This window comes from Adiantum capillus-veneris, chromosome 20, assembly GCF_014529385.1.
Source record: "Adiantum capillus-veneris isolate H3 chromosome 20, ASM1452938v2, whole genome shotgun sequence".
NCBI lineage: Eukaryota > Viridiplantae > Streptophyta > Polypodiopsida > Polypodiales > Pteridaceae > Adiantum > Adiantum capillus-veneris.
In genome coordinates this window covers 130242373-130270118 of record NC_140950.1, presented here as the reverse complement: position 1 = coordinate 130270118, position 27746 = coordinate 130242373, and the positions used below count along the sequence as shown (strand labels likewise).

The following is a 27746-nucleotide window of genomic DNA, read 5'->3' as shown; positions in this document are numbered from 1 at the left end:
GAGAGAGAGAGAGAGAGAGAGAGAGAAATAGAGAGAGAGAGAGAGAGAAAGAGAAAGCGAGATAGTGAGAGAGAGAGAGAGAGAGAGAGAGAGAGAGAGAGAGAGAGAGAGAGAGAGAGAGTGATATATATATATATATAGAGAGAGAGGGAAATAGAGAGAGAGAGCGCTTCAAAATAGAGAGAGAGAATCAACTAGAGATAGCTACAGAGATGGATAGAGAGAGAGAGAGATAGAGAAAGTCAGAATGAAAGAGTTAGCTTGGCTGACCAATTGTGTGAAAAGAATAGAAACTCTCTCTATCTCTCTCTCTCTCTCTCTCTCTCTCCTTCTAGAAGAAACTATGGAACTAAAAGAGGCAAAGGGGTTTTGCCCGCTACATGCATTGTTATGTACACCTGGGAGAGCACGTATGTGTCTACCCATATAGGATTTGACCAATAAAGATGAGATTTTGACCCGGTGGTCCCGATCTCCGTACACCTCTGGACCGAGGTGTGTGGAGATCGGGCAAGGCTAGAGAATGCGAGGTAGTTTACATTGTGAGGAGTATATATATTAAAACAAAATTCATAATCATTATAGATTGCAACGTCATCAACTAACATGGAGGAAAAGATTGCATGCTCTGCAAGTATCAAATCCTGTGCAAGCGTAGGATATGTAATGAGCATGTGCACAAGTACGGAGAGATTGCTAGAGAAACCGTATAGAATCTATAATACAACTCCTACGGAACGGACATTGATTTTCGCGACATAACACCTACATCTGAGAGAGAGAGAGAGAGAGAGAGAGAGAGAGAGAGAGAGAGAGAGAGAGAGAGAGAGAGAGAGAGAGAGAGAGAGAGAGAGAGAGAGAGAGAGAGAGAGAGAGAGAGAGAAAGGATTATTCGTGAAAGTTTGACCAATCTAGAGCCAAGGATGGAAGCATAGAAGGGCTTACAGACAGAAGAGGACGGCATGGAGGAGATGCTAGATGCCTTTTTCCAGACAAGCAAGGAGAACGCTAACGAAACAGCACCAGAAGACGTACACCCTTCTCCTAAAGACATGCTGAAAAAGTTCGCATGTCAACCAATTTATGAAGGCGTCAAAATATCTGTGCTTCGTACTTGTCTGTCATTTTTGAATCTGCAGTCAGTGTACGGGTGGTCAGATGCAAGCGTCACTGCTTTGTTTAGGTACTTAGCTTACAAAAGAGATTTTCCGATTGCAACAGTGACGTGCTTGAGGAGCTTTTAATTTAATGTGGCTTAAACAGGTTGTTGCGGGAGCAACTTCTCCCGGCTGGCAATGAAATGCCCCTCTCCAGGCCAGACGTAAAGCGACTATTGGCCTCAATTGGCTTGGAATACAACAAGATTCATGCATGTCCAAATGATTGCATTCTTTTTTGCAATGAATCCACAGATTGTCTGTCGTGTCCTAAGTGCGGAGCAATACGCTACAAAAAAGATGCGGTTGGCGAGTCAGTGCCAGCTAAAGTGTTGCGGCATTTTCCTATTATTCCGAGGATAAAAAGCATGTTTCGTTGTGGTTCCATTGCAAAGTTGATACGGTGGCATTCTACGAATAGATCCACTGACGCAACATTTAGGGTGCCCGCTGATTCAAAGGCTTGGAGGCACATTGAAGATACCTAGCCACATTTTAAGAGTGAACCATGCAATTTGCATTTGGGCATGGCAATGGATGGAGTCAATCCATTTGGCTTGAGAAGCTTGTCATGGAGCACTTGGCCTAGGTACCTTGTCAATTACAACCTCCCGTCGTGGCTTGCCATCAAGAAGGGTCATTTGATATTAGGTTTGATTTTACCTGGTAAGTTCAAGGCAAAAAACATGGATGTTTATCTAGCACCACTAGTTGACGAGATCCAAGAGTTATGGCATGGGATCGACACAGTAGATGTGGTTGAACCAGCAGGACAACAACATGTAAGGATCCATGGGACTATGCATGATTGGCCAGGATACGATGAAGTTTGTGGTAATCGTTCTTGATTTACAAAATTCTCACTATTCGCAAGCACTTTGTGTAGTACTGAATCATGCTTTAATATATGCAGGGATTACAACTTCGAGATACAATGCATGTCCAATTTGCGGGCCGTCTTTGGATGTGCGCTATTCTGCCTCGCTTTGAAAGACAATTTATCAAGACCACCATCGTTATCTTCCAGATGGCCATCACTTGCGCGAAGGTCAGCTTAGTCGCATTGAATGTCATCCTATGCATGTACAAGAGTGTCGTCGTCGATGGGAGCAACATGAGGGGCAACCTGTTCTAGAATGAAACATTTGTCCATTCTCCATACATTTTCGTACGGGGGTGATCTACTGATTAACCATTTGCTGGATCCAATGCATATATTCAAGAATGTGGGAGAACTCCTCTGGAAGACAATCATGGGAATGAAAGACAATCGAGCTTCACGAGATGATTTGCAGTCAGTTGGAAAGATGCCAGAGCTGTGGCCTTTCACCAATGAGCTGTGGTCTGGTGTCAGATATCTTGAAAGTCAGCTTCAGACGGTTTGAGATGTTTTTGTTGGATGTGAAGTGGTTCAAGGTGATTACTTCTGGTCGCAATGCAACGGTACGTAGAGATGGAAATAAGCTTGTACAGATAGATTCTACAAAGATTTGGACAGATGCGAGCGAAAAATTTTCTCTCCCCGAACATTGCGAGCAAGTGGTCTTTGTACCGGACCCTCGAGAGCGACAATGGTCCTTTGTGGTTCAGATTTCTCCAAGAAATAAACAAGTATTTGAAGGGCAAGAGCTCCCAAAGGAAAGTCGGCCAGACGACGCAGATACTACTGTGACATTAGATGAAGGGCAAGAGCTCCCAAAGGAAAGTCGGCCAGACGACGCAGATACTACTGTGACATTAGATGAGATGGAGGAAGGTATAACAGAGGAAGCTGACAGATATACGAGGGATGACACAGATGAGGCAGATATGACACTTGTAGATGAAGATGCAATGAGTGAAGACAATCTGCCAGAATGATTTGGGACAGAGTTATGTTTGTAGTTAGAGATAGACGATGATACGGTGCAAGATCTTATCGATAATGCCTTAGTAGTTGAGGCCTGTAAGTGTTTGTGTGAAAACGTTGATTTAAAATTAAGCTCTTTCTTAATTTAAACAAAGGTGTTCTGACGCTTTCTTTTACTTTCTTTGTGTAGGACTTTAGTATGGCAGACCAATATCGAGATCTCGCTTCTTTGAGTGCAGATGCATTTATGGGCTTCATCACACGGATGACGCCCAGTCAGATGGCAACTCCATCTCAGTATGGGGTAGCCAGAGGCATGGGTACCACGCCTCCACGCTTCACACCCGAGGGTCCGACACCTATGGGGGGGACGCCTATGGGTACGACGCCTGTGAGGTCTCCCATCACGGCCGCTTTGACACCTAGGGGTATGGCAGAGATGGGTACGTCATCATCTCCGCAGCACAGGCGTCCTCGCCGATTTTGGCAATCGTCAGGTGGAGGTGGTGGTTGCTGTGGAGGAGTGTCCTTAGATGCTTGGACCCCTCCTCGCTCACAACCCCCATCCTACCTAGGCACACCTCTCGACACACCTCTTAGCACACCTCAGACACCTTGGGGGGCACACGATCCTAGTGTTTGCAATGTCTATATTGTACGGGCAGATGGATAGGTTAGCATGGATAGAGTCGGGACTGAGATGAAACAACGGGTTCACCAGCTCGCGAGCTGCAGTTTGCGACCACCATTATGATGCCTTGGCCTGATCAAGATCGTATCAAAGTCAATTATATAGTGGAGACCATCATGAGAGAGTATCAGCCTGCTCTTGGTTCAGAGGAGTTTTCGAGGAGGTGGATCACGAGTGTTGCACGAGTCACCATGAAACTTCGTTGAGATGCAGCTCGTCGGGCTTTCAGAACCGGCTCACCGAAGACTTCGGGCATCTCACACGAGACGTGGCAGCAGATCAGGGAGGATGAGCAGACAACGGACACGTTGTTGAGACAGCAACATCAGGCCGTGGAGGTACGATAGATGACCATGGGCACATCTCATCTTGGCAGCGGAGGCTTCGACACCTTTCGCTATGAGTTTGTGAGTTTCCAATACAATCCTAGCTATGGCATTTTTTTTAGAACGCGATAAATCATGTATTCTTAGTTACTTTGGTTTTTGTATAAATGCAAAATCTTGCAATGCATCGAGCCCCGACACGCCAGGAGGAGAGAGATGGATATCACAGAGGCATTTATGAAGTATTGAATGATCTTGTTGTCATAGGAGAGCCTGTAGACTGGGAGGCCTTAGAGTCTCGTTGATCGATTGAGATAAGACGTTAATATGTGTGAGTTGTTTTAATTAATTAAGCATATGTGAAGTAATATCATACTAATTTTGTGACTTGTCCTTTTATGTATAGGTTGTGACGAAGAGTCATCAGTGGATTTCTAGCTATATATGTTTTGTGAGACAGAGACACATCTTTGTGTCTCTTTATTGTATATCCATGGTTATGGATATTGTTTAGACATGGTTATGTTTATTGTTCTTGTATAAACATGGTTATGGTTATTGTTCTTGTATAGAAATGGTTATGGTTATTGTTTTTTTAATGGTTATGTTTAACTTTATGGTTATTGTTTTGTATATGGTTATGCTTATGGTTATGGTTTTGATCAATATGGTTATGGTTATGGTTTTAATTTGGTTATGGTTTTGCACAAAGTTAGTTTCATTTCTTCCATCAACTTGTGCCTTAAATCTCATGTGAGATCCTACATGGATATCATGTAGGAGGCGTATACATATGGTTTTTTTTCTAAAATTTTATGTTAAAACAAACGAAACTCTGCTGAAATTTTTGCGGGATCACGGTTTATTTTGGTGCTGCTCGCTTTCTTGGGCAGAGGACAGGTAGTCTGGCTATGGCTGTGTCCATCTTTTCACCGGGCGTAGGCCAGACTGTCGGTCCTCTGCCCAATATTTTTTTTTTCTAATATGGGGGTCGAAATACGCATCGATAGGGGCGTCAAAATACGCGTCGAAAACGAAGCCGTTCCACACATATCGACAGGTATCTCAACGGTTTCACAGGGACGAATATTTTGACTCACTTTTCGATGTGTTGCGTCGAAATATGCATCAATGAACCTTTTTTTGTTGTAGTAGAGACTACCCACTTCCGGTACAAGTAACTCATGACGTATGAGTCCGATTCACATATTGTAAATCATGGCTAAAAACACTCACTGAAAATCACCACTCAAAAATTGAGTAAGAAAGTCCAAAGAAATCAAGCCTTTGTACATGAGTTTTAACAAACTCATAGTCGAGCTTCGAAACACTATGTACATATATACAAGAGGCTAGTGGGCAAGCTTTTTGGCATGACTTGGTAACTTTAGGCTCGTCCAAAAAATGCATGACAACGTCTACGAGACGTGACCTGCAAGCGTGATCAATTTTAAATTTAGAGTGGAACTTATGTAATTCTAGCACCCAATTCATAATGCACCTCCTTGGTCGTAGGTGAAGCACCACTTCAGGTAATAAATTGTGAGAGGTAAGCACATAAGACTTGTGAAAAATTAAATGCACTTTGAACTTCGTGCAAGCAGACACTAATGTCATCACCCACTATTTAATCTCTATGTAAGACATCTCCCCTCGACAGATGATCCGACTTTCGAAGTAGACAGGTTTATAGCATCGCCCCACTTTCTATAATAGGATTGCACCAATTGCAAATGTACCCACCATCATAGCAACATAAAAATCATCCTCATGATTTGGAGGACAAACAGTAGCTAGGCAATTGACATAGGATCTCTTTAACCAAGTCAAAGGATATCTGTGTGTTTTCATTCAATTGAAAGCCATGATTCTGCTGACTCATATTTTGAAGAGGGTATACATATTGTGAAAGCACCCAAAAGAATCAAGAGAGGTACTCTAATTTATGCACAAATGATCTCAACATGTAGCACTTCTGAAAGGCTCCCTCAACACAAGAACTTTTACCTTTTCTGGATCAGCTTCAATACCATTTTGTGAGACCACATGCCCTAGCAGATGAGCTCGAGGTTGAGCTAACTTACACTTTTTGGGGTTTAATTGACCACCAACTCAATCCAAACGTTGAAAGCATAACTTGAACTTTAACAAATGATCAACCCTAGAACTATAACACCCTATGTCATCCATGAAAACCCTGATGAACTTACCAAGATATGGACCATACACTTTATTCATCCAATCCTAACACATTGCTTAAGCATTCACCAAGCCGAAGGGCATTTTGCGGTAGACAAAACAATCCCATGGTGAAATGACAGTCGTTTTCAGTTGATCTTCAAGTGCAATACCTATCTAGAAGTTTCCAGAGACGCTGTCTATAATAGAGTACCTCTCATGACTTGGAACTTGATTTAAAATTTCATCCTCAAAGGGTAAAGGATAATAATTCCTCTTGGTGGGTGCATTCAAATGTTTATAATCAACACACACTGACCATTTCCCGTTCTTCTAGCGTCATGACAATTGGAGAGACCCATTCAGACTCTTGCACGGGATAGATAATACCTGCCTCCAGTAGTTTGTTGATTTCCTACCATAGAGCCTCCTGCTGAATTTCACCCAATCTCCTTAGCTTCTACACCTTTCGTTTATACCCCTCCTTGAGTATGATCTTGTGTTTGACTTCGTTGGCACCTTGAAATCTTTATACTCAGTGGAAAATAGATTACGGTAGGAGGCACAAAGCTGCACATAGTTCCCCTTCTCTTGCTTTGTTAAGTCCTCTTCTAGCTTACCTTTTACCTCTTGAGAATCAACAAGAGAAACTTGAACTATCGGTAGTAACCCCAAAGAGATCAGCATCAACGTGGAGGAGGTCATCATCACTCTCTTCCCCTTCTCTATCTATGTCGCCTTCATCATAGGTTGACCCCGTCTCGTACTCATAGCTTGTTGTTGAATCATCTCCCCCATACTTTGCCATGGGATGGGAGCAACTCTACCCTGTCCGTAAGTCAAGCATTACCTCTCTATCATTCTCCATATCAAACAAAGTAAGTACCCCTTTTCTCCAATCCTGCTTGACCCCAATTGCAAGAAGCCCGAGTCTACCCAATATGATAGGGTAGGCATTGTCGCCTTCTTTCATAACAAAGAAATCAATAAGGCATTCAAAACCCATGAATTTTACCTTCACATCATGTGCTATGCCCAAAGACCTTGCTTTGATATGATTGGCCATGCTCATTCATACATTACACCTTACCACTACTTTAACTCCTGTATCCTTCAAGACGAATTCGGTCATGACACATACTTGTGCCCCTCCATTGATATATGCATGTACCTGCATCTTTCTCTCAATAACAGCGTCAACAAGCGGAAGCACATGCGCTGGACTCCCAACCGTCAATGCTAGGTTCTCCACAATTTGCACTCTTGCTTTTTTTTGTGGGAGACTGGTACTAGGACTAGTAGACCAATGATGTCGCAACTTAGGATTTAAAGCAAGAAACTCATTGAAAGTAACATTAGCCTTCTGGCTCTTGACGTCACTCACCAACTCATATTCTAGATGATCCCTTCCAAGCTGGTAGTTGGATTGCTTGATTTAATGCCCCCTTCTTCTTTTTCTTGTCTCCACCGGCTCTTTACCTTCATCAACTTTCCCTTTGCCTTTGCGCGCTCTGGTCTCCCGCTATTTATGTTAACACGATGGACTTCTTCATTACCTTAAGGAGCGGGAGGCACAAGACTATCACTCGGATGCTCTCTTTGCGCGTTGAGCTGCCCCTGTCCTCTCACTCTTCCGAATAGTGGATACATGCCTCTCCTTTCTCTTGGTAGATGTGGGCAATCTAGTGCATAATGCCCTTCTTCACTGCAATAATAGCAACGACCAAGTTATTGTCTAGCTGTTCCCCTTCCCGTTCTCTGCTGCCCACTGTCCATTAGGCTCAAACAAAGCTCTTGCCTTTTTCGTGATAATTCTTGAACAATATGTACCCAATGTTGAGGAATAGCCGCTACTCCTTGATTCGCTTGATCATCTACACGAACCTCGTCTTGAGGGCTTGGTGACCGCTCCTAACCCATCATACCTTGCTCACTCTTCTTCTTGATCGTCCTGCTCTTTTCTTGAGCAATTGCTACAGTACCATTGTAGTTCTCAGGGCCTTCAAAATCCACCTTTTCTCGTACCTTAGGATGTAGGCACGCCATAAATTTATCCATCTTGAAATAGTCCCCGTTGGCCAATTGCATTGTTGTTGCTAATTCTACCCAGCATTCATCAAACCGATTAAGAAAAACATTAAACTCTTCAATTATATCTTGCTTGAGAGCCTTCAGCTCCGCATCCATGTCCATAGGTGACACTTCCTTTTGAAAATTTTGTAAGAAACTGGCTCGTAGAGTCAGCTATGCTTATTGCGGCTCACCTTGTAGCACATCGAACCATGCTTTTTCTTTGCCAGGTAGCACCAATGGATGGTTTTCATCTTGATATCTTCATTAGGCATTTGCAGCGATAGCATGTACAACTCAAAATCAGCAATCCAATCCACCGTATCCTCCTTGCCTGTGAAAATTGGTTGTAACTCCAAGCAGCCATGCTTTGCCTCTGTTGATCTTTGCACCACCTTCTTCAAAGCGATCAGTAGCTTCTCAGTGGGGGCACCATTGATGAGATGGGGGAAGAGGATACTCACACAACACACTGAATACTTGCCTGCCTATAGCCCAATGAATCTTCACCACCGGGATTCATACACGTTCACACCCTTTTCTGCAAGCTTCTAATGCCAAACTAGCCTTTAAGAAATCCTCAATCACACACACCCAACCATGTACGCTCTCATCAATATCTCATCACACAGCACACTTTTCAAGCAAGACGACATAGCTGCAATCATTAAAATCTTCTCTCGCTCTCTGTTGCACACACACACAATCTATCTTTCTCTCTCTGTCTCTGTCTTTGCTATACCCACTCCTCGGAGAACACACACGGAATTGGAATTTGAGCACAAGAGAAGACACATATACAAAATAGATGGGGCAAGCAGAGCAATCAGCTTTACATTGGGCTATGATAGCTTTCAAAGCAACATATACAAACTCAGTCGATGTCGGTTTTCTTCAAATTTACAAAGCAATTTTGAGAACAAGAAGTGATCCTCTGTCAACATGGGATGCTCTCGATAGCCTTGGCTTGTCCTTTTGTAGCGCTACCATGAACCTGAAGGCTTTATGATAAGGAATGTTTGCCTTCCTGCAGAGCCGGTGGTCCTCAAGATCATACGACCACCTGCAAGCAATTGAACACTCTCTAGCTGAGTTTGACACCACTATTGGTGGTGACCCTTTGGTGGCATGAGACGAAGTCCTTGGTCTCTCCTTGTTTTTACTATACTCACTACCTTGCAGAGACTTTGCCAACACTCCCACATCCCAATCCTTTCTAACTCTCAACTCCCGACTCCACTCTATTGCGCTCTCTTCATGCCCCAGTGTTTAAGCCATTTTCCAAGCTTGGTGCCACCTGTTTTCCATGAGCATATTCTCCTCCTGCATGGCAACCACCTGGCTCATATTTCCTACTGTCCATCCGTTGCCACAGTGCCGTCCCAGACTGTATGATCCCTAACTTGCCTCAGATTCCCATTCGGCATCTCACCCACTGGCACCCCTTGCTCCATGTCGTCACCACCTAGTTGTATGGCTCTCCCTCGCATGCCCTGCACCTGGCAACTCTGGCTTTGCCTTGCTTCACCTGGTGAGTACTTCCCATGCTTATCTCCACCTGCACACGAACACGCGACATCGACGTGCTGATGCTGACTGTAGCACGTTTTTTATAGCATGGCAAATTTCTCATTTTTATTATAACTTGCGACTTAGTCGGTGTTCCCACCGAACGCAACCCGTAGCCAATAGCTTTGCATCTCTTATCATAACTTGAGACATTTGCTTTTGAACCAAGGCCTTCACGGCTTTAACTAAACATAACTAACCCGCAAGAATTAGATCGATTCCTATGATGAGAAATATTCATGGAATTTTTGCACCTAAGAAATACTACTTTAATGAGTAGTAAAATTTTTTCATTTTGCAAAACTAAAAAGAGCACTTTCACGAGTTGTATTCTATCCGGAAAAAAAAGAAGATGATAAGAAAGTCTACTTTACCATGAACTGGAAAATTTTTTGTATGATGAAAATGTGTAGTTTCTACTATACACTTTCAAATCATGAATTGTCACTTTCTAGGCATGTACAATTTCTCATCATAAGTAGAGTTTTTGCATGATGAAAATGTGCACTTTCTAACATAAACTTTAATCCATACGTTTCCACTTTCTATGGATGAATACTTTCTAACCATAAGAAACTAAGGATTTCTTATTTTAAGAAATGTCACTTTCTCAAGCACTTTTACACCTATGTAAATGTAGAGTTTTTTATTTATAAATAACAAAAAAGAAATTTAAATTCAACCAACAAAAATAATCCTTACTAATTAGGATAAAATGGTCAATATGAGGCTACCTAAGCTCGATTGTTAATTGCTTCGTCTTTGGGGCATGATTTTTAGCGCATAAAAGCACAAATGAAAGCTTCACGTTTGTTCTCTGAGTAGAAAAAGAGAGCACGATTGGTATTACACAAAGGAAGTACAGCACAAAATTGATTTTCACATGTAACAAAAATGATTGTGACAATCATGGTCGGAGGGCGTAACGAGAAATTTTGCCAACAAAGCTCGAACATATGATTCAATGGTTCGAAGTCGGGATTGATTGAGCTAACCAATCCGGCACAACCCTTTACACGTTTTAATACTCGTGCCAATTTTGCTATATTATTGGAGGCATGCAAATCCCTATAAAAGAACTAATCACGTTTTTGACCCCTTTACCCTAACTACATTTGTTATCTTGTAAACATGTGTTCTACTAGCATTTATATGTCCGCAAACAAATACAAATTAAAAAGTTATCATTTTTTGTTACCTCCAATATAACGATTCTTTACGATTGTTACAAATACATGATCATTTTAGTGATTGCTACAAACTGTAAGATTGAATTTTTTTTTACTCAAAATGATTAAAAATCTCACATTTGTAATCAAATGAAGCTTTGCATTCGAAACCAGAGAAGCTACCTACAAGGTTTGCATAACCTACACAATTGACCTTATAATAAATAGAAGGTGCACTTTATCTCTAAGCTTAAGAATGCTTCAAATGGCATGGATCAAAAGGAAAATTTCAAAATTCGCTTAACCCAAATCCCAACATTAACTATGAACGATTGTTGCAAATCGACATTCGAGTTGAGAACATCTCTTTGGATTGTAAAAACAAAAATTAACTATCTTGCTCAAAAACTACATGGTTTGATTGTAACTTTAAGTATTTTTCTTTCGATGAAAGATTGGTGTACAAGATTGAAGCTTATATACTAGAGAACAAATCATGCTTCCACTCACAATAAATGATTGAGATCCATCTCAAAAGAAAATCCCTTTTTCACCAAATTAATATGGTGCGAAAAAATAACTCTTAACAAAAATGTTTTTATTGTTTATTAGTGTAACTGACAATTGAAAATAAATACATAAATGCGCACATTTATAAAAGCTATGCTCCTCTTATGTAAAGAAACCTTGATCTTATAGCAAATGCTAAAACTAGAAAAAAAAGAACCTAATTATGATTTTCTCATGAGTTCACTCTTGCTAGTGATTCTCATCATATGGATGTCTTGTTGATAGAATTACTCCATTAAATTAAAAAAAAAATCAATCTAATTAAGACTTCAAGATTTACATTATAAGCTATTCAATTGATCAAATTTTTCTTCTAAGAAAGTACACAAGCTTTGATCAATTTGAATGTCAAAATAAAAATAAAAATACTTATCTTGAATATCTATAAGGTGGCACAATCTTCTTAGATACATTTCACATTTTTATTGAGTGAGAGAATCAAACTTCATAACAAATTCTAAAATTAAATTGAAAAACTGATAAACAATAGCCAAGAGAAAAAATTAAATTGAAAAACTGATAAACAATAGCCATAAGGATATTATGCAATTTTCTGTCGTGAAACAATCTCTTCAACTAAAGCTTCTATTTACTTTGAATCTCAAAAGCTAGCCATGAATTAACTTTTAGAACAAGTGATCGTTTCTCGATACAATAACAATTGATAGAAACAACATGTAAAGAAAGTTAAGTACCAAATGAACTTAAGTCAACTTTAAACTTATCTTATACTCACAATCATTCACAACTTAGATCATAAGAGAACAAATATAGAGGCAATAGTTCAAACGTCCAAAAGTACTCAACCTGATAAAAGTCCTGCACATAAACAAAACATGAGAATTATTTAGTTTTTAGACATGGTTTAGACAACAAAGGTAAGCTTTTAAAAAAAAACTACATTAAACAACATCAACTGATTCTATTTAGAAGGTAATACAATGTGCATGTCAACGTAATTTATGATGGATGTCTCATTGAGATCCTACTTATTTATTTCATCGTAATTGTATTTTTACACTTATTTGACATGATATTGGAGTGTGAAAAAATAGTCGAGGGTATATAAGTATCCCATGTTCCATTAGTGAATTCTTATCTACTCATTGCTCTCTCTCTCTCTCTCTCTCTCTACTTTGACATAGTATCAGAGATTGGCATCCCCTCTGGTGACACCTCCTAGCAATCTCTCCTTGGACACCACTAAAAGATGGTGCATTTTTTGTCAAGAAGCGCCCAGCTTGCTAGCATTTTTAGAGAGGACAGCCAGCGTTCAAAATGCGATCCAACTCTCATGTCACATGAAAGAAGTGTCGCAGAAGTCTACCCAAAGATAACTCCCCAAGTGATCTCTGTAAGCAAATAACCTCGCAAGGAGCTTGATACTCCCACACTAGCTGTTGCCACTTCATATGATAATGCAACACTCCCACTGGTCCTTATTGCTCTCACCTAGCTGTCTTCATCGCCCTGTGCTTCTACCTCTACTGTCCCTGGCCCACCAACAACAATCCTTGTTTTGCCTCACTCCCCTCTCCCTATTAGGACTCCAATTCCTAATGCAAGACTGCCTCTCGTGCTAGAATGTTTGAGTGGATCTTTGAATCAGTATCTATACCACTCTTCCACATCGAGACGCTATGCATAGAAAGGTACACATTAAGATTTCCCTTATTGATGCTATTCTTGAGGGGTTGGTCAGCTTTGACATGAGTCGCCAAGGAGAGTGTTTTGACTACTACTTCACTTGGTTTCTTAGCAAGACAAAGGAAATTACCTTACCCTCACCCATCAAAGTCCATATCTTCCTAGGACATGCTATAGGGCTAGAGGCATTGGACTCAGCGATTGGCTTCTCCTTTCCTTTGTGTGGTTGAAGCTAACAGGACTAGACCATGGAGAGTCTGCAGCTTTATCAAGACATGACAGATATGTGGATGACTGACCTTCTAAAGATCTTTTGGCCTTTAGTTGGTTTTGGTCTAACGATCCCGCATGGCTCCAGTTTGCAATACTTGTCTATACGCATGATAGCGGATCCTCAAAGCGACCCCTACTATGTACGTATTTAAAAGGATTCTTAGCTTGAGGAGAGGCTTAAAGGGTTGGCCGAGAATACTAGGCTTATGATTCGGCAGTTTCAGATGCACTTTATTGAAGAGGCTTGGAGGAGAAAAGACTTGGAGTGTCTATTGCACGTGCATGCGGATTGGGACTACTTTGCATTCACACCATTGTGGAAGATTGCATTACTTGTTGTGGTAGCAGCCTCAGTCTTAATTCGTTCCTTCCTCGTGAGCATTGTCTCATGCAATGTGTCAGCATTGAGAGGGCCTCACATTATGCGGTACTTTTGAGGCACAAGAGCCACAAATGTTTGGTGGGAGGGTGCATTGATATAATCCTAATTCAAGAGCATCATTATGTGAGAGTCGCATTAGGGGTGTTTCTTGATGCTTGCTAGAGGATAAGAGACTATTTGGTCAGTAAAATTTGGTTAGTCATGTTCACAAGGAGGGGTATGTTTAGTCATTACGAACACGTTGCGGCTCTCTATTGTGAGTGGGGGTATTATTGAAGCAAGTAGGGACAAGTGGCTGACTATGCGCTTTCAAGAAGACTTTATTAGTGTGTTAAATTTTCATACTCACAACCATGCTAGAACACAAGCACGTTTATGGACGACCAATGCAAACGCTTTGCTGACCATTGAGCACTATTTAGTTAGGGGCGACTTCAACATGCTAGAGGATCCATTAGACACAGTGGGGGGCAACCACAGTACGCATACAGACAGTGAGCTTGCAACTTAGGAGAGACTACGAAGGACTTTGCAGTTTTAGACCTATGGCAGCCTCAAAGGATTATGCGGTTCTCATATGTATGGCAGCATGAGGCTCCCATACATCTAAGAATTTGGCCTTTTCCCTCTCTAGCAAGCGCTATAGAGGGGTGAACATGTCCCGAATAGATTGCTCCTATGTTCACGTTTTTGGGGACCAATGGCGACTAGATAGCTATTTTGGCATGTTCCTAGTTCTCAGACCATGAACCCGTGGTTCCAACAATTGAGGACGATGTGAGGAGGCCTCATCTTATTGTAGATTTTCCTTAAGTGGTTCAACATCTATCGCACATTAGTTATACTCCAACCCTGGGGCACAGTGCAAGTGCCTGCCTCATATAGTTGGGAAAGATAAATAATTTGATCCTGGCATTAAGTCGATACCAAGACCGTTGAAACTCAGCAAGTTTATCCAACTCCATGGAAGAGAAAGATATCCCTGTAAGAGCCTTTGTCCTGCCAATCTTGTCATGCACCATCGAGATAAGGTCATAACTCTCCAACCGCCTCCCATAAGCAGCTTCCAATCCTTGTAGTTGGTAGCATCAAGCTCTTGGTCTTGCGGAAACACGAGCAACTCTCACCCATCTCTAACAACTTTGCATCATGAGTAGACTTCTCAAACTACTCCAAAACTTCGTCCACTTCTCTTCAGATCTTGATCTCAATGTTGTCCTTCTTAGATGGCATCGTCACGACACCTCAAGGCAGCAAAGAAATCCTTTGTAGATAGGTGCAAACCGGGGTCCTAGGCTACAAGAAACCTCCCATCAAATAGGATCTCCAACCTCTTTAGCAAGGGCAACTACACGGGCTGAAATTAGTCCAAATCGGCCCCTCTACCGGACAAAACACTCCAACTGGCTGGCTGAAAATCTACAGAGATACCATGCCCAAAAAGTCACACTCAAACAACCTTCAATCTTAAAGAACGCAGCACACATCTCATCCAATCCTTCACTAAAATCAACAACACTCCTTGATCTCTTACTGGCTGAGAAATGCAAATACACATGGGTTCTTTGCAACAAAAACGCAGCAGAGGTCGACCAGTCCCCCTTAAGATCCAAAACACTGATCCAAGCCTTCTTTGAGACAAAAACCCAACTCCAAGTCTCCCTCCTGTTGGCTTGAAAAACGCAGCCCAACAGCCCCTTGTCCACCAAATGCACTGGATGTGGGCAAGCCTAAGCTTTGATGCCATCTCGTGAGTGCAGTGGAAGTGTTGGTGGACGGTGAAGAAGCATGGGAGAGAGAGGAGAAGTGGAAAGAGAAAAACCGAGAGAGGAGAAGGAGAAAATAAAGAGAGAGAGTGGGACAAGCCCTACGGGGCAACCTCTTTTAAACAAGAAAGAAAACAAGGCTACACTACTTTGCCAACACGCCACAAGGGGGGGCACCCCCTCTCTCTTAAAGGGAGGCAAACAAAATGCCCGACTTCAATCATATTTCACAATCCAGCTAATAATGGGAATATGAAGAGTGATAGTATAAAAAATAGGGTGCCCACACTCAAGTCCACAATGGTGCTGCTCGACAAAATCTAGTACAAACCCCAAACTTCCTAGAACCTCAAAAAAAACTCTCAATGCTAGGCACAGCCACAATGAAGCCCTCCCTCACCACATCTAGATGAGAAACCCAAGAGATGACCCCCAAAACTCTGACAAAAGCTATATATTCCAATGCAGGTAGCTAGGTGCTAAAAGCTAGCGGGAGAGAGCCAAGATTTACTTGACACGATCTGTTAGACATCTAGGTTTCCCTTTTTCGCTGAGGCTTTGAGTAGCTTTCTGTCGGCTCAGGGCTCCATATGCCGCTATGAGAAAAGTTGTTGGGCTTAGAGTTTGATGATGATACTACTCTTTATTTGGATTGCCAAGAGGCCAACCTGAGGAACGGGGAGCGGCTCCTTGAGGCTTATTGTACTGCTTTGTGAGCCCAGATCAATTAGTGCAAGAAGGTAGCTTTTTGAATGGAAGAGGTAGCCAATACTGAGTGGTTCCCATGGGATGTTTAAGATGGATCCTCCCAAGGACTAGATTTCAGTACTTGGCTGACAAGTCGACTAGGTTTTTACACCAAAGCAGCAGATAGCCCCACTCCTCCTAAGCATCAGGAGGAAGCTAGTACATTGGAGTTCTGGACGGCCAATCAAGTGCTCCTTGCTATCATGTGGTACATTACCTTTTGCTAGATTTTCTCAAGCTCTTATATGAGACAAATTCAGCAGTTTATCAAAGAATTTCTATGGTTCAGTAGAAAGGGATAGTCCACTCCAGCCAACATGGCTTGGTCGATCATCCCTTCGCCTACTTCGAGCAGTTCGGCCTTATCAATCTTCCTCCATGGAGTAGGGTGATGGTGGGGAAGCTGATTGTTCAAGGGCTCCTTCCAGACGCAGAGCCTTGGAAGGAGCTTTCCTTGGCTAGGTATATGCTAGAGTGCCCTATGGAGGAGGGAAAACCGGTGGATCTTCTTGAAAAATTAGCATCCATACCTTTTGAACTAATTTTGCACTAGCTAAAATAGTTGTTGCCTCATTTATCACACACTATTCAAAGTCATCTCTTCAAATTGTTGTATAAGAAAGTAGGTCCACTTTTTTATCCAAACTATCTCTATGAAAGTCAAAACAAGAGCTTCGAGAGCAATGAAGCTTCATACAAGGAGCGTTTGGGTGACTATACAATCGTGAAAGAGAATAGCTACTAAAATGAGTTGTTGCTTAAACATACATAAAAAAGAATAAGACGTGTCTCGCTTACCAGTTTAAAAAAAATTCATGAACTAATAATGTCTACGTTGAGGCCCCTCAAAGTACAGGTAATAATCTCCAACTCGACAATGATGTGAGTAACAACCCCTGCAACGCAATTAAAAAGCAAAAACCAATTGGTCATTTTGCTTTCACAATGTGAAAAGTCATCTGCCTTTATCAAAAAATTAAACCTGACAAATGCAAATACATATACTCACATTAACTACCAAGTAGATGTGCTTAGATAGAAGTTGTAGGAGTATAAACCTTGCATACATTAGTTAGTAAAGTAAAAAAGATTATCTTATCACGTTTAGACATGTAGATACCTTAGCAAAAAAGCATAAAACTATTAATATATCTTACCCATTTCAGATTTCTTCGTGCATGACGCGAGTCCTTTTGAATACTGCACCTCGAGCCTCGTTCACATTTCCAGCTCCTAATGGAATCCAACCTAACAAGACCTTCAGACACACATTCAAATCCCTCCACATCTCCTCCTCCCTAACGACCTCCCATTCATCTTCCGTGATCCTACTCAATATTCCCAATTTCACTTTGTATGAATGATGGAAAACATCCCGTACAACTGAATGTTGGAGGTTATTTAAATCACTCTGTAGGTTCGCCAAAACAATGTCACCACATATTGTCCACGGTGGAGGGTAACCAGGAAATCCAAGCTTTACTAAGCCATTTTGAACTGTATTATCTTGCATCTCATAGATAATGTGGTCTCCAGTTTCACCACAAGGTAGAAGAAAACATTTGTGCTTCACATTGGAAATTGGCATTAATTGCAAGGCCTTGCTATTGAGTTCCAATGTTGAAATTACCTTCATACCTATGACTTCGTTCCTTGGAAAACCATCCAGTCCTACTCCATTGTTGGCAAAATTGCCCACAAAGAATACTTCAATTCTGTTGTGGCTTTCATGAAAGAAGAACTCTTGAATCTGACACATTCCAATACCTTCTTGCTGGCTACAATAGGCTATCACATTTTCATTGACAGTGTACTTTTCTCCTTTAAAACACACCTTCCTAAATGTAGCAAGTTCATGGACAAATAGATCAGACCGCCAAAATGATTCAAGATATGATCTCTCAAAATCAGTCATAGACCTGAATTTTCTCTTTTTGGGACCCACAAGAACCCCCTTTTCATCCAAAACCTGTTTGCATGGACAAGGATCCAGAAGGTCACATACTTGGAAAAGATCTAGTGCTATTTTTTCAGAAGTTGCAACAAGGACACCTTGTTTGTGCCATTCTTTACATGAGCTACTAAGATCTTTATCAAATAGAGTGCCCTCTGGCTTTTGCAAACATCTATGCATAGACACCAATAGTCGTTCTTGTGGTTGCAAGCCATCTTCTTCCATCTTTATATTTTGTCTCGTCTTGGTAAACAAAACCCTACTATGATGGTGAGCATACTTCATTTCGTTTGCCTTGTTGTTGGTGGGTATGGCAACAACCCCATTCACAGCTCTCTCATATCTATAGCACCACATGCCATCATGTCCACCAAATTGTAGTATGTCATCGAGCATCTCTGCATTTCCTATAGGCACACTCACATTGAAAACAAATTAGCTGGTTGAACTCAAGATACAAAAACATATCATAGAGCTTCAAAACTTGTGAAAAGAGAATGTCAAATTAAACTTCTTCTTACCAGCAACATGCTCCAAGGGCGACGCATTTGGTCCAAAAGTATCTTCCGACAATATCCGCCATGATAATAGTAACTGTTTTGCCACTTTGAACTCCTCTTGTGACCATCCATGAGACCTTGTATAGTTGTAGAAGATATGAGCAATATCTATTAACAACATTCCAAGGTCCTTCATCTCCTTGCTAATGCTTGTCACAGTGTTCAATATATGGTAGACACCACATCACAAACTTTTGGTACTCCTCAGCTATAAACATGTTATGATGCTGGCTTGGGTTGATTGAAGGCCACCGCCCTTGATTCTTGAAACTTTTTGGCACTGCAAAGATAGCCTCTTGTGTACGTGTATCTATGAGTTTCTTTTGTTGATTGCTTGATACATCAAAAAGACTCTTTACATACTTTTTTAAAAGATTTAATGCAAGAATATGCATAACATCAAAAACCAAATCCTTGTTGATATCGAATCCATAAAGCTCATACAAGACCCATAAACAAGAAACACCTGAAAGTCCAGCACTTGCAAGTTTCTCCTCTTTTCCCTTCTTTGTGGACTCCTGTTTTGAAAGGCGTATAGCTTCATACATCTGGTCTATCTTCTTTTTGGGGGCCGGATACCGACCTTGTAATCTGTTTTGGTCATAAACATAAAAAGGAATTCTTCCTTGTTGGTCCACCCTACTTGTTAGTGGGCAATCTCTACGACAACCATTCTTTCCGCCGTCTTTTAATAATCCCAGCTTGCATTGTGCAGGGTGATCGCCTGTCCAAAACATTAGTAAGGCTCGCAACCTGCATTGACCTTGTTGATCATCAAAAAGCCCATCTACAATATATGAGCTGTGTCGGGTAGCAATATTGCACCATAAACCCATCCACAAAAGAAGATACCAGCTCGTTCATGAGAGGGGTCAAAAAGTATTGTAGAATGTCTGCATGTCTGTGTTCTAATTGTATCAAGCTGAATGGAATGAAAAGAAGAGGTAGAGGGCGAATTTTGCTACCTTTTCTTGCATTGACAATGCACATATCCAAAATTCCAACCTCCTTTTGTTTAGTTTTTGCAGCCTGGAATCCATCCCAGTGACAAACTATTGCAAAATTTCTTGGATCCCCCTTCAAGACACAATCATGAAGATAAAATTAGTTCGTGGAAGAAACATTTACAAAAAGGACTATAACTCCAATAGATAACTACGGCATGTTGAAATTTGCATCAAAAATTGATATGCTGATTTGCAAAGTGAGAAATGAAAGGCATGTAACAATGCAATATTTCATGAAACAATAAATCTTAGCCAGCTGTAAGTTTCTAAAGTCGAGGTACACAAGGTGAGGAAAGTATTTACTATTGCTACAACATAGAAGTGAGTCTTGCCTTTGACATTTGTTGCTTCTGTGAATCCAGCCCTTACATTTTGTGCATCGAAAGGCATACTCCTCCTCTTCAGCATTCCAACCATGAATAAGCTCCTGACTTTTCATTGCAAGAGGGATGGCCTTGTATATTTTTTTGCATTCTTCATCATGACATATAACAGGGAGTTCCCAAAGAGCATTCGGATCCCAAAAATCTTTGAATTGTTTAATCTTCTCACCATCCCAAAGCTCCTTGATATTTCTTTGTTCTGTGTCATTTTCCCCAAGCCATGTTTTTCTCTCTCGCCACATGGCAAGAAACTCGTGACAATTGCTCGAACTTTGACACAAAAGCTTAAGTTGCTCCACAAATGACATGTAGTCAAATGGCACCATCTGCTTGCAAGAACTTCAACATTTGTCACAAGGAATGGAGCACACATTGCAATCATACTTTGCTCTTGATGCATCATTGGCACTTGAGGCACAGATGCATCTCCGTGGGCTAAAAACTTTTGGTTTATGACGGCGATTGCCTGAGCCCACACATAACCACCATCGTTTCGGCTCCACCATTCCCAAAGAGCGGTAGTGACAAAACAATTGATCTAAGTTTTGAGCAATGGGTTCTCTTATCCTTTCCTTTCCATTGCTGAGCAGAATTGAAGCCAGGGAGAGTTCTTGCTTATTAGACAATGATTTATTTCCTTTGCAAGGCTGCGCTCCCAAAAACAACATTTTTGTCATCTTGTCTTGCATTGCAAGAGGAGCTCTAAATTCATCCCATAATGCTTGCATATTAGCACTCCAATCTAAAATCTGTCCACTTATGTCAAAAACCTCCTGAACTTCTTCACCAACTAGCTGAGAGAGACATGGTTCTTGACCAATTTGTGCTTCATTGAAATCATCAAGTACATTATCTTGTGAATTGTCCTCGATCAGAGAAAGCGACACATCCATGATTTTCTTCAAAGTGGTAACGACCTGGATATAAAAGGATGCTAGAATGAGCATATTACTCAACATTCATTAAGCAATCAAAAGTGCATTCTACAATCAAACATGTTCCTAGAGTATTACATCTGAGAAGTCACCATGCTTATCCTATATGTTTGCCATTTATACCAAGAAATAACCAAATCATTCTTTGAAACAACTGCTACAGTTGCAAAAAAAGGAACAGGTGTATAAAAGAGAAGATGATCATGCTTTGAAACACATGCTACATTTGCAAAAACAATGGGACATATAACACCTTTAAATATTATGAAGATAACTATACCTGCATGCTGGCTATGAACTCACAAGAGAAGAAACCAAACCTTGTTCACCAAAGTCCAAATGGATGATAGGTGTCTCCTTCACTTAGAGCAAAAGGACTACTCAATATAAAGCAAGAGATTGCTAATCTATAAATTGCAAATATTAGATATGACTACAATCACAAAACAAAATCCATAAAGACTTCTAGTCCAAATGCAAGGAACTAAATAAATGTAATAATTTGAATGGATCTCTCACAAGGCACTTTAGTTCCTCTTCTTAGTGTTTAATTACCTTGTTTCTTGCCTATCTATAACCCACTTTGACAAACTTCATCAAGACACTGCATAGCCTAAAATGCAAATACCAAGAAAAACCAATCAAATGTCTTAAAGACTTTCATTTGAACTCTAATTGATCGCTGGACTTTTGACTACATTTGACTATTGCATGTTTGATAATGCCCTCCTAATAGATTTTAGCACATACATGACCCACAGACAAAAAAACCCTGCGTCACATGCATAACCTATCGATGCACGATGACACTCTCAGTCACATTACGTGCACGCATATGCATTTTAGGACTATCCTTCAGTTGTCGTATGCCACTCTGGAGAGTCTCCAAGTGAGCGACGTGAAAGGAGAATTTTGCCATAAGTTTTGAAACTTGATTCTGAGTCCAGACGAGCAAGTTAAACTCTAATTGATTGTTGGACTTTTGACTACATTTGACTATTGCATGTTTGATAATGCCCTCCTAATAGATTTTAGCATATACATGACTCACAGACAAAAAAACCCTATGTCACGTGCATAACCTATCGATGCACGATGACACTCTCAAACAGTCACATTACGTGCACGCACATGCATTTTAGGACTATCCTTCAGTTGTCGTATGCCACTCTGGAGAGTCTCCAAGTGAGCTATGTAAAAGGAGCATTTAGCCGTAAGTTTAGAAACTCGATTCTGAGTCCAGACGAGCAAGTTAGAGCATAAACTAATAAACATTCATTTTTAGGCTAAAATAAAAGACATGTCATTTTTGCCAAATGTTGGTCGGGCAAAAAAGATGCAGGCATACAAAAGGCTCTTTGTAATTGCTACAGTGAGTTACCTCACCCTACCAAAATCACCCAAACACTGTGGCTATCCCTACCATTTCACTGTACATAGGCGTGCGTGAGTCACGGGACTTTTCCCATATCTTCTTAAAAAACCCTCAATTAGCTAGTCATTGGGCTAGTTGAGCCAAAAAAATAAAAATAAAAAAATATAAGTATATTATGGCCCATGCATATGTAAATATTTCTTTATATATAGGGCCTAAATAAAAGATTTTTTCATAATTATTTTGGTATTTATTTAAATATTTCTACCTAGGTGTGTGTTATTTATGCTTTGTACATTGCCTCACCATTACCACAATTTTTTCTTACCATTTTTCATACTCTTTATTCCATATAGAAATATTTTCATGTAAGCTTCTCTTATATTTGGTGTAACTCCACCCCAACAAAAATCCAAAAAAACTAGTTTTATTTATGTGTATATTTTTTCACTATTTTGATTTTTCCCTTCCTACATCTATTTTGTTTTTTTCTAAAAAATTAGAACACCAAAAATATTTATCTTTTTATGATAGCCTCATAATGAGAGAGATTTCTTTTGACCCCTTTATATTTTTTCCACTTATATTATTTATATTTGACATGTACATATTTTTTAGACCCCTCAATATTTGATTTTCTTAGTTGTACTATTCACTTATATCTTAATCTCAACAATATCTTCAATTATAGACCTACCAAATAAGGTCAAGGGTAGGTGGCATGCATACATGCACTATGGAGGGCTCACTCTTGGAGGTATTCAAAAGAATCATCCAAAGAAGAACCCCACAAGGACCTTTGCAGTGGAAAAACACGGTCGGTTTTGCTGAATTTTTAAAGTTCACTTGCTCTCCGAATTTGAAAAGGTGATACAAACAAAAGTTGTAGCTCGTGGGCTGAACTTTTGCCTCAAATTTTTTCATATTTTTTTGAGCTACGAGCTGTGAGCTATGAGTTTTTTAGTGGACCTCAATTTTCCCATGCTATGCAGCCACACTCTCTCTTCCACTTTATCATTTTCCTCTTTCACACACACTTCTCCACTCATCATCCCCATCTCTCTCACCACTCCTCTCTGCACACTACTCACCTTCTCCTCAACCTTGAAGAATAAGAGAACCCATGGTGAACTCATACCTCCCACACACAATTCCATTCCAAAATTGACCACCTAGTCTCATTTTTCCTCCTCCAAATTACCCATATCTATAATAAAAACCACAAAATTCAGCCTCTTCTCTTAAAAGACAGCATCATGGTGGTTGATTACTCAGCTTCAATTACCTTGTCTCTCAAGGAAGGTCAAGAGTGGAGAAAAAATGTACCGTCAAAGCTAGTGGACCGTCAACAGGCGTCAAAATCGGCCCTACTCAAGACACTTGGAGCACCAACCTTGTAAGAAAGCCACCTTTTCTTACCTCTTAAGAGTTTTTTTCTTCCTTATTTGTATCCTACATGGATACTCCCATTGTAAATATCCAATTCCATTTGTAAATTAATACTAACACTACTAACACTAACCCACTATGAAAAGTCCTATCACCTCCATTTCTGTCCTCTCTCTTCCCTCACCAACTTCTTGATAATTCCAAGCAAAAGAAATTAGATAAATTGCTGAAAATATAACCCAACCATGGTTAGAGGAGTAACCCTAGCCTTCAAAATTGCTATAAAAGGAGGGTGTAGCTAGCACAAAGGGGGGGCCATAAGCAAGAGCACTATGCTATAGCTTGAGAAGCCAAGCTCAACCTCTCTAGAAGGAGCTCTTGAGTGGAAGCTCATTGTCTTATGCATGTGCATGTGTTGTAATAGGGGATTAGCAAGGGAACTCTATGCCATTGTAAGAGAGAGAGAGTGATCATTCAATTGAGAGTAGGAAATCTATCATTTCTCCTACTAGTGTAAGCCCAACATTCGCTGAATCAAGGAGGGTGGATTTGGACTAAGCTTGGATACTTTGTCTCCCTTCCAACGTGAAGTAATGGACAACAATGATGCGTAAGTGTCTTGGTGTTTTTTTTGTTAAGTTCTTGATAGCTTGTCTCTGGTGTTGTCATCAATCTAGCCATAAATCCCACATACTGTAAGAGGGCGACAGGGTGGAGAGGACTCCCCTGGCCTTAAGACAGTGATTGGGGTGGCTTTTCTTGTGATGTGTTGTGGTGAAATTTACGCAAGCTATGTTGAACAAGTACTAATCTCACTTTGATTTGTCATGACAGATTTGTAAGAAGGTATTAATGCAACAAGCACCCCCTCCCCCTTTCTCTCTCTTTCTTAAATATATAGTTGTGTTTGCTTGATCATTGCCGATACGTTTCAAAGCAGCCCGAGCACTATCTCTCTCTCTCTCTCTCTCTCTCTCTCTCTCTCTCTCTCTCGTGTTTTAGGGTGTGAGTGTATTCCATTGGTGTTAGGGTTAGTGTAAATTCCTTGCTTGTTTGTGGGTTGCTCTAACGATTCTCCTCTTTTGCGTCCTAGTTCGCTCTTAAACTAGGTGGTGCCCCTTGTGTAGTTGGGATCTGGCTGTGGGTTTGTTGTTTTGGTTTGTGTTGTGTTGTGCCCCAGCCCCATTGAGCAGCACGAAAGCCTTGAAGGGTGTCTAGAGGCCACTCTTCTTGTTGCCCGCCCCGGACCGCCTCACTATTTAGTAACGCAATTGCGTTAATGCAGTCCATCTCTCCATTCATCTCTCTCTCTCTCTCTCTCTCTCTCTCTCTCTCTCTCTCTCTCTCTCTCTCTCTCTCTCTCTCTCTCTCTCTCTTTGAGCACCGGAGCACGGGATGTGTCTGAGCACGGGCTGATGCGATGTGTCTGAGCACGGGGCTGAGCGGTGGCGTGACAGGGCACTAGGGGTGACGACGCGCAGAGGTTGAGGAGGTCAGCCAATGGCAAGGTCGTGATGTCACGAACAGGGCAGCGCTGGGTACGACTGAGGGTCAGCAGGCGAACAACGCGAACCAGGGGGTTACCAGGTGTTGCGTGGGTGCTGATTAGGCGCTGCGTAGGGCTGCAGTGCTCGCGGTGGCTAGGGTTCCATAGGCGTGGCTGTAGGATTCTCACGATTTCTCCTACGCGTAGCAAGTCCCAGCATACGTTCACCTACGCGTAGGAAATCCCAACCTTATGTTCAAATTTAGAGGAAATTTTTAAGCCTTGAGGTAAAAAGCCTTAAGATAAAATCTTTTAAGTTTGCCTTATTCTCCCAAGTACCCTACCCCACCTTTGGGGCTCGGGTTCGATGGATCCACCTACCGAAGGGGAAGGGCCAGGTGTGGATAGCTACACCACCCCAAAAAAAACAACAGCTACATTTAAGCGGAGAAACTGAGATACTGTACTATCACCAGGATCATTATGAGTGCGAAAAACATCCAAGATACATGATGAACTAATGATGGAGAAGGTCCAGATGATGCTCAAATCAGAGCTAAACTACATGAGAGATGACATCAGGAAGGAAATGCACGTGAGCGCTGAGAGCTACAGGAACTCCATGTATGGAGACATGATGAGAGAACTAAGGAGAGAGATCCGAGGAATACAGAATGAGGAGATTCAGAACTTGAAAACGGAATTACGAAACCTAATCAAGGCCGAAGTAAATGTAATAGAATGCGTTATGCAAAAGAAACTCGATGAGGTAGTAGCAAGTTTTGAAGCATGGAGAACAAATATGGAAAAACACATGGGGGGAAAGGATGCAATAATCGCGGAGCTAAAAGGAGAACTCGCGGCTTGCAAATCTACAACTAAGGAGAAGGGAGACGACCAACCTTCGATGCTGAAGGATCTCGAGGACATGAAGGATCGGATGAAAGCTCTACGGGAAGGAGATGAACAAAAATAAAAAACAGCATCTTCATGGGCGGAACGTCTTGTGAAGACTTGTACAAGAAAAGGTTGATGAAGCAGATAAATGGATTGAGGATGCAAAGAAAGGGAAGGCCCAGATGCTCGAGACCACACCTACTTCTACCATCATTAATATGACCATTGAGGAAGAGAAGACAAGGAAGACTCGAGCTCTGCATGTGCGGGTCACAGGAGTCAAAGACAAAGAGAATGTAGATGAAGAAGTGAAGGAACTGCTACAACTCATGGGCATCACAGAGCCTATTCACACAAGTGCATGGAGAGTGGGCAAGAAAGGAATCGATGAGAAGGGAAACATAAAGGATAGGGCACTTATTCTCCGATTCCCGAATATAGAAATAAGGAAATAATTTCTAAAAAAGAGGCCAACTCTTAAGAAAACCGGTATCTTCCTGGGAGATGACCTTACATTGGCACAAGTGGCACACATGCAAGAGTTGATGCCAGAGATCAGGGCAGCAAGAGAAAAGGGGAAAATCGCCTTTTATAGAGGAGGGAAAGTAGTGGTTCTGGAAAAGCGCTTAGCATGACGGTGCGAGACCTATGGGACGACGCTCCGGATAGCGGCATGGAATTGTAATGGATCATATAGGCTAGATGTAGGTGCCTTTGAAGACAGCTTTAGGGACAGAGACAGTTTTCTACTCAGAGACACATTAGATACCGGGACAGCGTATACTACATGTAAAGGGTTATTTATGGGAAACAGCTGGTCGACCAGACAAGAGATCTCTACAGGGTAGCCGGGGTTCAGAAGGAGTAGCAGTCTTATTTAAAGAGGAGCTCAAACCAATACTACAGATTATCAGGAAAGATGAGCAAGCAAGGTATATGTGGGTGAGAATTGTTAGACCGCGGGGGACTGGACCATGCAACTCTCCACCCAACGTGCCATATATAGACTCCTAGCCCCTAAATATAGCGCCCCTTGACCGCATGTCCATCTTGGCCCTTGGCCCTGCCCTTGGCCTGACATTACTCCCCCCTTGGAGAAGCATTTTCGTCCTCGAAAACACAAGTGGTAGTATCTTCGTAAGAACACTAATGTTTTCCTTATTGGCATCCTCTACACGGGCCAATTGTCCATATGACCGATACCTGGTGCAGTGAGGAGGTTCAATGAAACCAAGAGCCACATCTTGATTTTCAACATTGTTGTCCTTTTGCAACCACCCGTATCTAAATGGTAACTCATGATAACTCATGTGAGTATCTTGAAAATCTCATAGCTACTGAAAGATAGAATAGGGAGTGTCCTCAT

General features: G+C 41.3%; 1 protein-coding gene across 1 annotated transcript; it reads right to left on the bottom strand.

Moving 5' to 3' along the window:
• Window positions 1-17556: 17556 nt before the first annotated feature.
• Window positions 17557-21519, bottom strand: LOC147433235 (uncharacterized). Its single transcript, XM_086492051.1, has 6 exons — window positions 21514-21519; window positions 20742-21215; window positions 20248-20624; window positions 19272-19499; window positions 18870-19093; window positions 17557-18755 (listed from the first exon to the last, which is right to left on the bottom strand). Exons 1-6 carry the CDS (start codon window positions 21517-21519, stop codon window positions 17557-17559), a joined length of 2508 nt encoding a protein of 835 aa, XP_086348177.1.
• Between the last annotated feature and the right edge of the window lie 6227 nt (window positions 21520-27746).